This window comes from Salmo trutta, unplaced genomic scaffold (assembly GCF_901001165.1).
Source record: "Salmo trutta unplaced genomic scaffold, fSalTru1.1, whole genome shotgun sequence".
NCBI classification, from domain to species: domain Eukaryota; kingdom Metazoa; phylum Chordata; class Actinopteri; order Salmoniformes; family Salmonidae; genus Salmo; species Salmo trutta.
Window position 1 is genome coordinate 6,690,078 of NW_021822911.1, and position 17,502 is coordinate 6,707,579.

Sequence of the window (17,502 nt, forward strand, 5' to 3'; positions counted from 1 at the left end):
GTGTCTGTATATGGTAGAGATACTGTATATACTGATTGGAAGGGTAACAAATTTGGAGGCACCGCTGAGATTTATTTTCATATGAGCATGTTATAGTGTGGACACTATATAAATAATTACATGGTTATTATTGGCATTAACCTTGACCTTTCCCCTTTGATGATGTCATCACCAAGAGTGAGTTCTGTGCAATGTGATTCTACCACCGGCTGAGTGGGCTATATAGTTCTGTTATATTTGTACCGTTTGTACCTGGCAATACACCTTTAGGTTTGGGTTGAAAGTAAAGGAAAGTAATATCGAAATGCGTGTGGGCATTCCTTGTCAAGTTACTACACCTTTTTGGCAACGAGGATAAAACTTTATCAACTTGTACAGGGCGAGTTAGCTAGCTAGCTTAATGAGCGACGGAGAGCAGGTGCCACTGGACGGAAACGCCGACGGGGACAATCAGCAGCAAGTGCAAATCGCTAACGAGGATCAAGGACAAGTTGGCGTTATAATGGCAATGTTTGGGACTATCACTGAGTTTGTGGAAGAGAACGAAGACTGGACGGAATATGTGGAAAGGTTGGGACACTTTTTCTTGGCAAATGGAATCATAGATGAGGCTAAACAGCGCTCTATTCTCTTGAGTGTGTGTGGGGCTAAAACCTACAAGCTAATGAGGAATTTGGCTACACCACGGAGACCGGGAGAAATTCCTTTTGGGGATCTAGTTGCTCTCGTTCAGACTCACCACAATCCAAAGCCTTCAGTGATTGTCCAGAGGTTCAAGTTTAACTGCCATTTTCGGAAAACAGGTCAGTCTGTTGCTACCTTTGTTGCTGAATTACGTGAACTCTCTGAACATTGTGAGTTTGGGGCTATGTTAGGGGACTTGCTCCGTGACAGATTAGTCTGTGGCAGTAATGAGGACAGCATACAGCGCCGGTTGCTGGGGGAAGCCACACTGACTTTCAAGAGGGCATTGGAACTATCTCAAGGGATGGAGATGGCCAAATGAAAAATATTCAAAATGAAAAATATTCAAAAGGCCAACAGTGAAAGTTGTGCAGTGCATCAGGTGACAAAAGAGGTGGCAGGAAAAAGGGGAAAAGCAGTGGAATGTTTCAGATGTGGAGGGACACATTATGGTAACAACTGTAAGTTCATGGAGACTGTCTGTCACAATTGCAACAAAAAGGGACATTTAGCAAAAAAATGCAGGGGTCCTAGGAGCAAGCCAGAGTGTGGGCGGACTGGGCTGGGCAAGTTCACAGCACCAAAGCCTCAGTCAGCAGCGCACCACCTAGAGAGCACAGAGGAGGAGGAAGAGCATTGTTCCTACAACATGTTTAATGTGAGGGAGCCGCGCGCAGAGCCTATCTATGCTACAGTGGAGGTAGATGGAAAGCAGATGAGGATGGAGGTTGACACGGGGGCCTCTGCCTCTGTCATAAGTGAGGAGACCTACAAACAAAAATGGGGCTCAAGACAGGTTTCTGCCCTCACACCAGCAGGGATCAGACTGCGTACGTACACCGGGGAGACCATACCATTGCTTGGGGCTCTAGAAGTGGACATTGCATACAACAGCCAGGAAGCGAGAGCACGGCTCCTGGTGGTGAAAGGGAATGGGCCTAGTTTACTAGGGCGTGACTGGCTAAACAAAATACAACTGAGCTGGGGTGAGATAAAACACACCCGAGTGACTGAGGATGTCATTCAAAAATACCCAGAGATTTTCAAAGATGAACTGGGCAAACTGCAGGGCACTGCAGTTAAGCTGTTCGTGGATCCTCAGGCCGAGCCTCGCTTTTTCAAGCCCAGGACAGTGCCTTACGCCATGAAAAAGAAAGTGGAAGAAGAGTTGGAGCGGCTGCAGGAAGAAAACGTCATTACTCCTGTTCAGTTCTCCCGCTGGGCAGCTCCTATCGTTCCCGTTCTGAAAAGTGACGGCACGGTGCGTATATGTGGGGACTACAAACTCACCATCAACAGGGCCTCTAAGCTAGACGCTTACCCGCTGCCACGGGTGGAGGACTTGTTCGCGACACTGGCAGGAGGCAAGACGTTCTCAAAGCTTGACATGAGTCACGCCTACCAACAGCTCCTCCTGGACGAGGACTCAAAAGAGTATGTCACAGTCAACACGCACAAAGGCTTGTTCAGGTACAACCGCTTGGTTTTCGGAGTGGCGTCCAGCCCAGCCATTTTCCAGAGGACAATGGACAATCTGCTGCAGGGGATCCCTCATGTAGCAGTGTACCTGGATGACATCCTGGTTACAGGGGAGACGGAGGAGGAGCACCTCCACCATCTGGACCAGGTGTTAAAGAGATTCTCTGAGGCAGGGCTGCGCCTGAAGCGTAGCAAGTGCACATTCCAAGCACAGAGTGTGACATACCTAGGTCACAAGATCACAGAGCAGGGTCTGTGTCCTGTGGAGGACAAAGTCAGGGCAATCAAGGATGCTCCAAACCCCAAGAATGGGTCAGAGCTCAGGTCGTTCCTGGGCATGGTGAACTACTATGGTAAGTTCCTCCCTGAGCTGTCAACAGTGTTGGCTCCACTTTATCAGTTGCTCCACAAAGACTGTAAATGGAAGTGGGGGCCAGCACAAGAGAAAGCTTTCAAGGAAGTGAAAGCACTACTACAATCAGCACAACTTCTGGTTCATTTTGACCAAGACAAAAAGATCATCCTGTCATGTGACGCCTCACCCTATGGCGTCGGGGCAGTACTCTCTCATCAGAAGGAGGACGGGTCAGAGAGACCCATTGGATTTGCATCACGTACGCTGACGAGTGCTGAGAAGGGTTATTCACAGTTAGACAAGGAAGGTCTGGCCATAGTCTTTGCTGTGAAACGCTTCCATCAGTACCTCTACGGTCGTCATTTCACCATATGCACTGACCACAAACCACTGATGAGCCTTTTTAGTGAATCAAGATGCATTCCGCTCATGGCTTCAGCAAGGTTACAGCGCTGGGCCCTGACACTGTCGGCTTACCAGTATACGATAGTGTATAGAGCGGGGAAGGACAATGCAAATGCAGACGCGCTCAGCCGTCTCCCGCTACCAGAGATGCCTGCCACAACTGTGGTGCCTCCCGAGACAATTTTCCTAATGGAGAGATTGTCAAACTTACCTGTGAATGCCAAACAGATCAAACAGTGGACAGACCGGGATCCTATCCTGTCCCAAGTGAAAAGATTCCTGATGCAGGGTTGGCCTCCTGTCATAGAGGATGATGGACTAAGACCTTATGCAAAGCGCAAAACTGAGCTGAGTGTGCAGGATGGCTGCATACTCTGGGGGTCCAGAGTGGTTGTTCCACCCCCTGGCCGTGCACAAGTCATGGATGAGGTCCATGAGGCTCACCCGGGTCCCTCCCGGATGAAAAGTTTAGCCAGATCTTACATCTGGTGGTCTAACATGGATCAGGAGGTAGAAGACAAAGTTAAATCATGTTCTGAGTGCCAGATCAACCAGAAGATGGCGCCGCCCGCGCCACTACATCTGTGGGAGTGGCCTGACCACCCATGGTCCAGGCTGCATATAGATTTTGCAGGCCCTTTCATGGGTCACATGTTCCTTGTCATGGTGGACGCACACTCCAAGTGGCTGGAGGCGCACATCATGAGCAACATCACAGCGACCACAACCATCGAAAAGCTTTGGCAGGTGTTTTCAACCCATGGTCTGCCGGACTCTCTGGTGTCCGACAACGCAACAACGTTTACCTGTGATTTGTTCCAAGAATTCATGCGGAGAAACGGGATCCGCCATGTCCGCAGCGCCCCGTTTCACCCGGCCTCAAACGGCTTAGCGGAGCGGGCTGTGCAGACACTGAAAGAGGGGCTCAAAAGGATGACTGGGGGAACCATCACTACTAAGCTCTCTCGGTTCTTGTTCCAGTACCGCATCACGCCACAAACAACAACAGGACAGGCTCCAGCGGTGATGTTAATGGGCAGAAGGCCAAAAGCTCACCTGGATCTACTGCGTCTGAACATCAGAGCACGAGTGGAACGGAAGCAGGAGAAACAAAAAGAGAGACATGACCACCACGCAAGGGAGAGACAGTTAAAACCCAATGACATTGTCTACATCCGCAACTTCACAAGCAGCCAACGCTGGTTGCCAGGTATCATTCTGAGTCAGAGTGGTCCCGTCTCCTTTGTGGTCAAACTGACTGATGGTCGAGTCATGCGCAGACACCAGGACCATCTCCGCCTGCGCTATGACAAAGACAAGACCATGTTTTCAGACGGAACAGCTGTGGGTGGTAGTGTACAAGTTGAAATCCCACAGGAAACAGCATCTGAGGAACAGGGGCATTCAGTGGTTCCAGCAGAGGGTGATGGACATTCTCTCACAAACACCCAACCCGCTCCTGTGCCCTCAGACCCAGCTCCACTGGGACACGCCTTACCTGTGTCTCGTAGCACACCAGGAGTACTGCGCAGATCACAGCGTAGTCACAAGCCTCCTGAAAGACTAACTCTGTAGTTGAGACTGAGAGACTCGTGGTGTTAGTGTTTGTTTGGAGCAGCAGACCTAGTTGAAAAGAAATAAGGGCTGTCATTTTATTGTTGTTGTTTTGGCTACATTTACGGTAACATCAGCAGAAGTTCTACAGTGTGGTGTAGTAAAGAGAAGAAAACACTAATGTGGTTTACTTGTTAACCTTATGTTTTCCTTACAGGGGGGGATTTAAATTGAGGGGGGAGAAGTGTTATAGTGTGGACACTATATAAATAATTACATGGTTATTATTGGCATTAACCTTGACCTTTCCCCTTTGATGATGTCATCACCAAGAGTGAGTTCTGTGCAATGTGATTCTACTACCGGCTGAGTGGGCTATATAGTTCTGTTATATTTGTACCGTTTGTACCTGGCAATACACCTTTAGGTTTGGGTTGAAAGTAAAGGAAAGTAATATCGAAATGCGTGTGGGCATTCCTTGTCAAGTTACTACAGAGCACCAGCCCATATTCCTGGAACGGACAACGAGTGAGAGACATTGGGAGAGCAGCTAGCTAGCTAACGTTAGCAGGCTAACCACCTAACGGAGTGTAGCTATCTTGCCATTGCCTGCATTGTCGTTGTTGCCACGTGAGCAGGACAATATGAGTCGAGAGAGGGAAATGTTGTTGGATGAAATCGAACAGAGTTTATGGACTTTAACTGAGGACAATTTACGGCACTTGTGTGTACGTTGTGGAATAGGAGGTGTAGATGACTGAAGTAAAAGGAAAGAGCCATCGCGCTTTGCGATGCAAATTGATGGAAGATTACTGTGAGAAGGAGGATTTAATGGAATCAGAGGATGAGGGAATGTCTTGGCTGCTTCAACTGAAAGGCGAAATCAAAGGAATGTCGGACTCTGAGGATACTGTGAAAGTCTGCCTACAAGTCCCAGCCAGTCGGCGACAGCGAACCCAGCGGAGAGACGGGAGCTGCGGCAGAACGAAAAGAAGAGGGAGGGGCTCCTCAGCCCAGCAGAGAAGTGGTCTCAGCTCCAGAAAGGCACCCACCACAGAGAGAGAATGGAGTGAGTATGTCCAGTTGGAAAGACTATAAAATTCATGGACAGATCGGAGATCAAAATCAAAAAGATAAGCTCAGCTTCAGCAGCCTAGAACATCATATTGAAAATGGACGGAGAAAAGGATACCATGAATTAGAAATCATAGAAGCAGTAATCAGAGCTGTGAGCCCAGGGCTTAAGATGAGGAGTTATCTGGGGGACACATATCTTGAGGACACATTATGCAGAGAGGGATGCTACTGAACTGTATCACAAGTTGACTAAAGCAACACGGCCTTGGACTTCCTAGTCCGAGTCTTTAACCTGAGACAGAAAGTGTTATCAGCCTCAGCTCGTGCCCAAGCAGGACTGAAATATGGCACAGTTAGTCAAGAGTCAATGCCTGCAGGCCATTGTTACAGGATTAACAAATGATAATGTCAGGGCAGAGATGAGAGTGCATCTCCAGAATATTAACACTAGTGATGAACTGTTGCTTGAGAAAATGCAAATTGCCCAGGGCAATGAAAGCGAACGCATGCAAAAGGCCAGGATTTCCCGTAAGTTCACACTCACACGAGTGAACGAAGTATAGAGTGAGGATAACCGGGATAGAGGAAAGGAATGTGAAGAGGCAGAGCCCTCACAGACCACAGTCCGAAAACAAAATAAATATACTGCTCAAAAAAATAAAGGGAACACTAACACAACACAATGTAACTCCAAGTCAATCACACTTCTGTGAAATCAAACTGTCCACTTAGGAAACAACACTGATTGAAAATAAATTTCACATGCTGTTGTGCAAATGGAATAGACAACAGGTGGACATTATAGGCAATAAGCAAGACACCCCCAATAAAGGAGTGGTTCTGCAGGTGGAGACTATTCATTGCTATTCATTGTAAATGTTTGGAGGTCTATGTATCCATTATTGTAATATTGCTATTCATTGTAAATGTTTGGAGGTCTATGTATCCGTTATTGTAATATTGCTATTCATTGTAAATGTTTGGAGGTCTATGTATCCGTTATTGTAATATTGCTATTCATTGTAAATGTTTGTAGGTCTATGTATCCGTTATTGTAATATTGCTATTCATTGTAAATGTTTGGAGGTCTATGTAGCCGTTATTGTAATATTGCTATTCATTGTAAATGTTTGTAGGTCTATGTATCCATTATTGTAATATTGCTATTCATTGTAAATGTTTGTAGGTCTATGTATCCATTATTGTAATATTGCTATTCATTGTAAATGTTTGTAGGTCTATGTATCCATTATTGTAATATTGCTATTCATTGTAAATGTTTGGAGGTCTATGTATCCATTATTGTAATATTGCTATTTATTGTAAATGTTTGTATGTCTATGTATTCATTATTGTAATATATAATCTTCAGCATTAAAAATGTATTAAAACATGATCTTTTAATTAAATCTCTCCTTTGTGTCCTCATGTTCACATTAATTTGATGTGTTCTATCATCATTTACAATGCTTATTGCTTCTGCATTGCTTTACGTTACAGACAAGTATACTGCTCAAAAAAATAAAAGAAACACTAAAATAACACATCCTAGATCTGAATGAATGATATAATCTTATTAAATACTTTTTTCTTTACATAGTTGAATGTACTGACAACAAAACTACACAAAAATAATCAATGGAAATCCAATTTATCAACCCATGGAGGTCTGGATTTGGAGTCACACTCAAAATTAAAGTGGAAAACCACACTACAGGCTGATCCAACTTTGATGTAATGTCCTTAAAACAAGTCAAAATGAGGCTCAGTAGTGTGTGTGGCCTCCACGTGCCTGTATGACCTCCCCACAACGCCTGGGCATGCTCCTGATGAGGTGGCGGATGGTCTCCTGAGGGATCTCCTCCCAGACCTGGACTAAAGCATCCGCCAACTCCTGGACAGTCTGTGGTGCAACGTGGCGTTGGTGGATGGAGTGAGACATGATGTCCCAGATGTGCTCAATTGGATTCAGGTCTGGGGAACGGGCGGGCCAGTTCATAGCATCAATGCCTTCCTCTTGCAGGAACTGCTGACACACTCCAGCCACATGAGGTCTAGCATTGTCTTCCATTAGGAGGAACCCAGGGCCAACCGCACAAGCATATGGTCTCACAAGGGGTCTGAGGATCTCATCTCGGTACCTAATAGCAGTCAGGCTACCTCTGGCGAGCACATGGAGGGCTGTGCGGCCCCCCAAAGAAATGCCACCCCACACCATGACTGACCCACCGCCAAACTGGTCATGCTGGAGGATGTTGCAGGCAGCAGAACGTTCTCCACGGCGTCTCCAGACTCTGTCACGTCTGTCACATGTGCTCAGTGTGAACCTGCTTTCATCTGTGAAGAGCACAGGGCGCCAGTGGCGAATTTGCCAATCTTGGTGTTCTCTGGCAAATGCCAAACGTCCTGCACGGTGTTGGGCTGTAAGCACAACCCCCACCTGTGGACGTCGGGCCCTCGAACCACCCTCATGGAGTCTGTTTCTGATCGTTTGAGCAGACACATGCACATTTGGGGTCTGCTGGAGGTCATTTTGCAGGGCTCTGGCAGTGCTCCTCTATGCACAAAGGCGGAGGTAGCGGTCCTGCTGCTGGGTTGTTGCCCTCCTACGGCCTCCTCCACGTCTCCTGATGTACTGGCCTGTCTCCTGGTAGCGCCTCCATGCTCTGGACACTACGCTGATAGACACAGCAAACCTTCTTGCCACAGCTCGCATTGATGTGCCATCTTGGATGAGCTGCACTACCTGAGCCACTTGTGTGGGTTGTAGACTCCGTCTCATGCTACCACTAGAGTGAAAGCACCGCCAGCATTCAAAAGTGACCAAAACATCAGCCAGGAAGCATAGGAACTGAGAAGCGGTCTGTGGTCTCCACCTGCAGAACCACTCCTTTATTGGGGGTGTCTTGCTTATTGCCTATAATGTCCACCTGTTGTCTATTCCATTTGCACAACAGCATGTGAAATTTATTTTCAATCAGTGTTGTTTCCTAAGTGGACAGTTTGATTTCACAGAAGTGTGATTGACTAGGAGTTACATTGTGTTGTGTTAGTGTTCCCTTTATTTTTTTGAGCAGTATATTTATTTTGTTTTCGGACTGTGGTCTGTGAGGGCTCTGCCTCTTCACATTCCTTTCCTCTATCCCGGTTATCCTCACTCTATACTTCGTTCACTCGTGTGAGTGTGAACTTACGAGAAATCCTGGCCTTTTGCATGCGTTCGCTTTCATTGCCCTGGGCAATTTGCATTTTCTCAAGCAACAGTTCATCACTAGTGTTAATATTCTGGAGATGCACTCTCATCTCTGCCCTGACATTATCATTTGTTAATCCTGTAACAATGGCCTGCAGGCATTGACTCTTGACTAACTGTGCCATATTTCAGTCCTGCTTGGGCACGAGCTGAGGCTGATAACACTTTCTGTCTCAGGTTAAAGACTCGGACTAGGAAGTCCAAGGCCGTGTTGCTTTAGTCAACTTGTGATACAGTTCAGTAGCATCCCTCTCTGCATAATGTGTCCTCAAGATATGTGTCCCCCAGATAACTCCTCATCTTAAGCCCTGGGCTCACAGCTCTGATTACTGCTTCTATGATTTCTAATTCATGGTATCCTTTTCTCCGTCCATTTTCAATATGATGTTCTAGGCTGCTGAAGCTGAGCTTATCTTTTTGATTTTGATCTCCGATCTGTCCATGAATTTTAAAGTCTTTCTAACTGGACATACTCACTCCATTCTCTCTCTGTGGTGGGTGCCTTTCTGAAGCTGAGACCACTTCTCTGCTGGGCTGAGGAGCCCCTCCCTCTTCTTTTCGTTCTGCCGCAGCTCCCGTCTCTCCGCTGGGTTCGCTGTCGCCGACTGGCTGGGACTTGTAGGCAGACTTTCACAGTATCCTCAGAGTCCGACATTCCTTTGATTTCGCCTTTCAGTTGAAGCAGCCAAGACATTCCCTCATCCTCTGATTCCATTAAATCCTCCTTCTCACAGTAATCTTCCATCAATTTGCATCGCAAAGCGCGATGGCTCTTTCCTTTTACTTCAGTCATCTACACCTCCTATTCCACAACGTACACACAAGTGCCGTAAATTGTCCTCAGTTAAAGTCCATAAACTCTGTTCGATTTCATCCAACAACATTTCCCTCTCTCGACTCATATTGTCCTGCTCATGTGGCAACAACGACAATGCAGGCAATGGCAAGATAGCTACACTCCGTTAGGTGGTTAGCCTGCTAACGTTAGCTAGCTAGCTGCTCTCCCAATGTCTCTCACTCGTTGTCCGTTCCAGGAATATGGGCTGGTGCTCTGTAGTAACTTGACAAGGAATGCCCACACGCATTTCGATATTACTTTCCTTTACTTTCAACCCAAACCTAAAGGTGTATTGCCAGGTACAAACGGTACAAATATAACAGAACTATATAGCCCACTCAGCCGGTAGTAGAATCACATTGCACAGAACTCACTCTTGGTGATGACATCATCAAAGGGGAAAGGTCAAGGTTAATGCCAATAATAACCATGTAATTATTTATATAGTGTCCACACTATAACACTTCTCCCCCCTCAATTTAAATCCCCCCCTGTAAGGAAAACATAAGGTTAACAAGTAAACCACATTAGTGTTTTCTTCTCTTTACTACACCACACTGTAGAACTTCTGCTGATGTAACCGTAAATGTAGCCAAAACAACAACAATAAAATGACAGTCCTTATTTCTTTTCAACTAGGTCTGCTGCTCCAAACAAACACTAACACCACGAGTCTCTCAGTCTCAACTACAGAGTTAGTCTTTCAGGAGGCTTGTGACTACGCTGTGATCTGCGCAGTACTCCTGGTGTGCTACGAGACACAGGTAAGGCGTGTCCCAGTGGAGCTGGGTCTGAGGGCACAGGAGCGGGTTGGGTGTTTGTGAGAGAATGTCCATCACCCTCTGCTGGAATCACTGAATGCCCCTGTTCCTCAGATGCTGTTTCCTGTGGGATTTCAACTTGTACACTACCACCCACAGCTGTTCCGTCTGAAAACATGGTCTTGTCTTTGTCATAGCGCAGGCGGAGATGGTCCTGGTGTCTGCGCATGACTCGACCATCAGTCAGTTTGACCACAAAGGAGACGGGACCACTCTGACTCAGAATGATACCTGGCAACCAGCGTTGGCTGCTTGTGAAGTTGCGGATGTAGACAATGTCATTGGGTTTTAACTGTCTCTCTCTTGCGTGGTGGTCATGTCTCTCTTTTTGTTTCTCCTGCTTCCGTTCCACTCGTGCTCTGATGTTCGGACGCAGTAGATCCAGGTGAGCTTTTGGCCTTCTGCCCATTAACATCACCGCTGGAGCCTGTCCTGTTGTTGTTTGTGGCGTGATGCGGTACTGGAACAAGAACCGAGAGAGCTTAGTAGTGATGGTTCCCCCAGTCATCCTTTTGAGCCCCTCTTTCAGTGTCTGCACAGCCCGCTCCGCTAAGCCGTTTGAGGCCGGGTGAAACGGGGCGCTGCGGACATGGCGGATCCCGTTTCTCCGCATGAATTCTTGGAACAAATCACAGGTAAACGTTGTTGCGTTGTCGGACACCAGAGAGTCCGGCAGACCATGGGTTGAAAACACCTGCCAAAGCTTTTCGATGGTTGTGGTCGCTGTGATGTTGCTCATGATGTGCGCCTCCAGCCACTTGGAGTGTGCGTCCACCATGACAAGGAACATGTGACCCATGAAAGGGCCTGCAAAATCTATATGCAGCCTGGACCATGGGTGGTCAGGCCACTCCCACAGATGTAGTGGCGCGGGCGGCGCTATCTTCTGGTTGATCTGGCACTCAGAACATGATTTAACTTTGTCTTCTACCTCCTGATCCATGTTAGACCACCAGATGTAAGATCTGGCTAAACTTTTCATCCGGGAGGCACCCGGGTGAGCCTCATGGACCTCATCCATGACTTGTGCACGGCCAGGGGGTGGAACAACCACTCTGGACCCCCAGAGTATGCAGCCATCCTGCACACTCAGCTCAGTTTTGCGCTTTGCATAAGGTCTTAGTCCATCATCCTCTATGACAGGAGGCCAACCCTGCATCAGGAATCTTTTCACTTGGGACAGGATAGGCAGGATAGGCAGGATCTTATCCCGGTATTGGGATTCATTGTCATGTGACCATGGCGGGGAATTCAAAACTGCAAGAGTAATCATTTCAAAGAATCAAATAATCAACTATTTTCCTCCATTTGAAAGATATATCTCCTAAATCTAACCACGCTGTCCGATTTTCAGAGGCTTTACGGAGAATGCATAAAGTTAGGTTATGTTAGGAGAGTACATTGACAATAGCTGTGTGTAATGTTTAGCCAATTCAAAGAAGGGCATCAACAGACAGAAAACTAGCTAGAATTATGCACTTACCTTTGACAATCTGCATCAGATGACACTCATAGGACATTATGTTATACAATACATGCATTTTTAGTTCCATCAAGTTCATATTTATATCCAAAAACAGCATTTACAGTCGCGGTGAAATTCAGAATTTTTTTCGGCTCGAATGCACCCAGTGAATCCAGCATTACAAATCACGGAATTACTATTCGAAAACATTGGTAAATTATAATATTGTCATTCAAAGAATAATATATTATCATCTCGTAATTGCTACCGAATGGCCAGATCTCAAAATAACTTTACTGGTAAATCAAATTTTGCAATAAACTGGGTACTATGCTAACAACAACAAGCTAAGCTATAAGCTAAGCTATACAGTTAGCATTAGCATCATCTAATATCGATAATAACATTCTAAATATCCCCTTACCTTTGATTATCTCCATCAGAAGGCGCTGCCAGGGATCCCAGGTCCAGAACAAATGTGGTTTCTTTTGACAAAGTTCATAATTTATGTCCAAATAGTTAGCGTTCAGTAGGCTCCCATAAAATGAGGTGGGCAGTGTAAAGTCACGCCGAAAAGCTAAAAAAAACCTAGTAAATAATCTATTTACGTTTGTTCAAACATGTCAAACGTTGTTTAGCATTAATCTTTTGGTCCATTTTTGTAACAGTATTTTTTATTGGCGTTTCACAATTTTCACCCATATTAAGAGATACAACAACAAAGACAAGGCAAAAAAAACAGCACTCGCTTACACATATCCGTATGTATGCACGCACGTACACACACACCCACCGTTTCCCTCTCCCCGCTTCTCTCACCCCATCCCCCCCATTGCATCCCTCAATACATACATTTTAAACAAACATAAACAGAAAAAAATAACAATAAAGACATAATAAATAAATAAAATAAAATGCTCAGTTTAAACCAAGAAGTTGAGTTCCTCACACGGACCGTACAGTGTAATTCTGGAATACATAGATCACCATTCTAAGAGAATACTTGCAGCATAATAGCTGATACTTCAGGTTCTAGGTAATTTAGGTAAGGTTCCCATACTTTGTAGAACTGATCTGTCTTAGAGTGCAATGTACATGTCAGATATTCCAGCGGGACCCATTCAAATAGTATCTTATGCCAATCTTTAATAGAGGGAACCTTATCACTAATCCACTGTAAAAGTATGTTTTTTCTCGCTGCGAAGGTGAGGATGTTGTAAAGCCTCCTCTTACCCACAGAAGTTACATGCCTACTAGGGAGACCTAACAGTAGAGAAACTGGGTCCAATTCTAGATCGACCCCTAGGATCTTTTCAATCTCTTGCAGAACACCAGACCAATATCTTTGTATTTTGGGACATGACCATAAACAATGTGTTAGGGTGCCTGTATCAGTTTTACATTTGAGACACTGAGGAGAGCAGGAAGCGGGGCTAAATGCATGTCTGCGATTTGGGGATATATGCATTTTGGTCCATTTTTAACGTGAAACATCAGTAAACATCAGTAATATTTTCACACAACCTATCAAGTGTCTAGAATAAACGATTATGACAAAGACACTCTTCTCAGATTTATGGGCAGGCGCAAAAAATGAAGTGATGACGTGTCAACTTACAAGCATTCTAATTCGGTCTGTATTCATCACAGATGCTTCAAACAACTTTATAAAGATCGTTGACATATAGTGGAAGCCTTAGGAGTTGCAAACTGAATCCTTTCTCACTATGGTATCTATAAAACAATGACACTAAATAGTGCTATTTTTCACAGGTTTTTGCCTGCAATATGAGTTTTGTTATACTTACAGACACCATTCAAACTGTTTTAGAAAATTCAGAGTGTTTTCTATCCAAACCTGAACAATAATATGCATATTCTAGCTTCTGAGTTGGTGTAGGAGGCAGTTAAAAATGGGCACATATTTTTTTCCAAAATTCTCAATACTGCCCCCTAGCCCAAACAGGATAACATGCTCATATGAAAATAAATCTCAGCGGTGCCTCCAAATTTGTTACCCTTCCAATGAGCTTATCATATAAACTACAACGCGAAAAGTAAGGTTTACTTCACTTTTAATCATGTCAGCACAGGTGACAGCCGTTTACAGCTTTTCTTTAGTTTTTCATTCTTACTCTTTCCAATTCACTTAAACTATATTTCTTTATTTCCCATGGTGTCACGACTCCTGCCGAAGTCGGTTCCTCTTGTTCGGGCGGCGTTCGGTGGTCGACGTCACCGGTCTTCAAGCCATCGCCGCTCCACCTTTCATTTCCCATTTGTTTTGTCTTGTTTTTCCACACACCTGGTTTACATCCCCTCATTACTCTACGTGTATATTATCCTGAGGTCCCCTCGTGTCTGTGTGTGGTATTGTTAGTTCGTTTTGTGTGTGACGCTACAGGCTAGTTTTGCGCCGGGTATTATGTTAACCCGTGGTTTTTGTATTTTGCACTATTTTGTGTATTTGTGCGCTCGCTTTTTCATTGGGCCGGAGTGTTGTTGCGTCCGGCTGTTTTCCTCTGCCTAATAAAGCGTGCCTGTTCACTCATCTCTGCTCTCCTGCACCTGACTTCCTTCGACCAGTTGCGCACACTCTGACAGAATACCACACCCTGCCTTATGGAGTCAGCAGGAGCAGGTACCCCTGATGTAGGGGTCGAGGAGCGCGTCCGAGAGCACACGGCGATGCTCCACCATCTCGGCGCCGTTATGGACCGCGTCGTTCAGACGATGGACCGCTGGGAGAGACAGGGAGTCCCTCCAGCGCCTCCACCAGCACAACAGGGGTCGCCACTACTCGCCCCTTCTGTACCTGGTCCCAGTGGGATTCGTCTCGCTGTTCCCGGGGAGTATGATGGGACGGCGGCATGCTGCCAGGGTTTCCTGCTGCAGCTGGACCTGTACCGGCTCCTTCGGGACGTGAGAGGGTGTCCACCCTCGTCTCGTGCCTCTCGGGGAAAGCCCTGGAGTGGGCTAACGCCATGTGGGTAGAAGGAGATGCAGCACTGGACCACTTCGAGGAGTTCACCCGCCGCTTCCGAGCAGTCTTCGACCACCCGCCCGAGGGTAGAGCGGCGGGTGAACGTCTCTTCCACTTGAGGCAGGGGACGAGGAGCGCCCAGGAGTTCGCCCTGGACTTTCGGACCCTGGCCCCAATACATGTGGGGGAAGAGGTGGCTGTCGAATATATGATTCTGATATGTACAGGTAATCTCATTGTGTGTGTGTGTGGGGGGGGGGGGGGTGTCCACATTTGTGTGCGTACTCTGAGGTGTGTTTGAATATGAATGAGCAGCAGTGTTGTGATGTGTCCTATCCCGTCCTTGCAGAGTGATCTTCCTTGGCCTCAGCACATGTCTCAGTGGCTCCTCCGTAGGAGGGAGGGGGACACCACCCCGGGACAGACCCCACACTCATCGCTAGAGATCGAACTTCAGACTCCCTCCAAAACCACTGAACCCCTCAACACACGGAAAGAGATTAACATGCACAGCCTTAGAGGGAGCCGGAACAGGATAACTCCCTCCAAACTCACAAAGACACAGAGGAGGAGGAACTATCCAACACCCAGGGAGAGAGAACAAGTGACCTCAGTCGAACATAGCCAGAAAGAGGAGGTGGAAGAGGCATTAGATAGAGGAGGAGGCCATTCCTCCTGTTCATGTGAGCAAGAAAGAGCAGAAGGCTTCTGATCAGCCAAATGGCAGGCAGAGGGAGAGGTCATAGTGATTCACACCCACAGAGAGAAAGACAACCCACACAACCTCTTGGTTGAGATGAACCACACAGAGGTAGAGGCAGAGGGCCTTCAGGGCTAGCTAGTCAGCCTGCCTGCTCTGATCCTCAAGTCAATTGTATTTAAATTCATGTTCATTAAAGATTTGTATTCAAGAATTGAAAAGTCCCATTTACTTAATGATACTTTTTCGCTGTCTTCAACCCTCAAGAACCAGGGTGAGTCTGGGTCTCCCTTTTCCTGGGCAAACACAACTTGCATATCGTCATAGACTAGGCCGAAACGTTAATCTTTTAACCTTGCTTGAATAAAGCAATGCATTTTTTATAGTGAGCAAGAGTTGCGCTTTTTCCTTTTCTATGATCATTCAAGTTTTTGGTTGCACCTCAACTCAACGTTGGTTTCTGTTTATTTTATTTTTACAGGGACAGTGCACATTTATCAACGTTTCAGTTAAGCCAGTTAGCCAGCCGGCTAATTTTCAACCGCAGTCCCTGGGCAGGTTATTAAAAAACAATTACAAATAGACAATCATTGAGCAGTGAGCACACGCAGAGCAACATAGGACAAGCAAGACGTAGCATACAGACAGAGCAACATAGAAGAAAAAGCAACAAGACAAAATCCATTAAAGCAACAGTGTTTCCACACCTCACAAGCTACAGACAACATGGAAAGCGGCAATATACAGCTAGGGATTATGTTCACAAATATGATTGACGCCCACTTTTTTTGCACTATGTTTGAAGGCTGTCAAATTCTTGTCAGGAGGAGAATCACTTAGCCTTTCAACTAATTTTCAAATGATAGGATGCCTATTTAAAAACACTTTTTCCACATTTCAAGATAGCAGTTAGTTCAGTTTGATCTTATTAAAGACAGCTGTATCATTTTTTTATTCATTTTGACATATTGTTTGGGACCACTTTTTTTGCTCTGTTTGAAGGCTGTCAGCTTCTTCTCAGGAGGAGAATCACTTAGCCTTTCAACTAATTTTCAAATGATAGGATGCCTATTTAAAAACACTTTTTCAACATTTCAAGATAGCAGTTAGTTCAGTTTGATCTTATTAATCTTATTAAAGACAAATGAATCCACTGTGTCTGCCTTTCACTAGACACAGCGGCAGAATAAATTAAACTAGACATTTGTTTTCATCTCAAAACCAGAGAGCAACCGCTGTCCGGTGAAGTCCACACAAAGCTTATTGCATGTAACCAAACAGTTAGGTGACCTGCAGCACGGTCAAAGCAAAATATATGTTTCAGACATTTTAGGGACGACAAAACGACTATTGATTTAAAACGACACAGAGAGTTCAGCACCTACAGTTACGATCTGTCTTTAATTTTGCCCTTTTTTAAAACCATAAATTTGGATTAGCACAGCTAACACAGCTAGCACAGCTAACACAGCTAGCACAGCTAGCACAGCTAACGCAGCTAGCACAGCTAACACAGCTAGCACAGCTAACACAGCTAACACAGCTAGCACAGCCAACACAATCAAAGGAAGCCAAATGCTCACTGGCTTCCCTTGTCTTCAACGCTACGGGCAGCAACAATGTTATACTCTTTATGTCCAGACAGCATCAGACAGGACTGAGACAGACTGTTTCACTGTCCAGACAGCATCAGACAGGACTGAGACAGACTGTTTCACTGACCGGACAGCATCAGACAGGACTGAGACAGACTGTTTCACTGACCGGACAGCATCAGACAGGACTGAGACAGACTGTTTCACTGGCCAGACAGCATCAGACAGGACTGAGACTACCCCAAAGACAACGTGTGTGAAGCAAGAGCTTCCTGTGACAACCGGAAGTTGTT

At 45.8% G+C, this 17,502-nt stretch overlaps 1 protein-coding gene and 1 long non-coding RNA gene across 2 annotated transcripts; both read left to right on the plus strand.

Annotated features, from left to right (window-relative positions):
- Positions 1–1,275: 1,275 nt before the first annotated feature.
- On the plus strand, positions 1,276–4,225 carry LOC115186548 (uncharacterized protein K02A2.6-like; the record flags this gene model as incomplete). The annotated part of the gene is made up of 1 exon (XM_029746153.1): positions 1,276–4,225. A coding segment is annotated over exon 1 (2,892 nt), but the record flags the coding sequence as incomplete, so codon positions are not given.
- A 10,792-nt stretch (positions 4,226–15,017) lies between these two features.
- LOC115186557 (uncharacterized) lies at positions 15,018–15,533 on the plus strand. Its single transcript, XR_003875780.1, has 2 exons — positions 15,018–15,141; positions 15,264–15,533. It is a non-coding gene; the product is annotated as an uncharacterized LOC115186557 (long non-coding RNA).
- Positions 15,534–17,502: the final 1,969 nt, after the last annotated feature.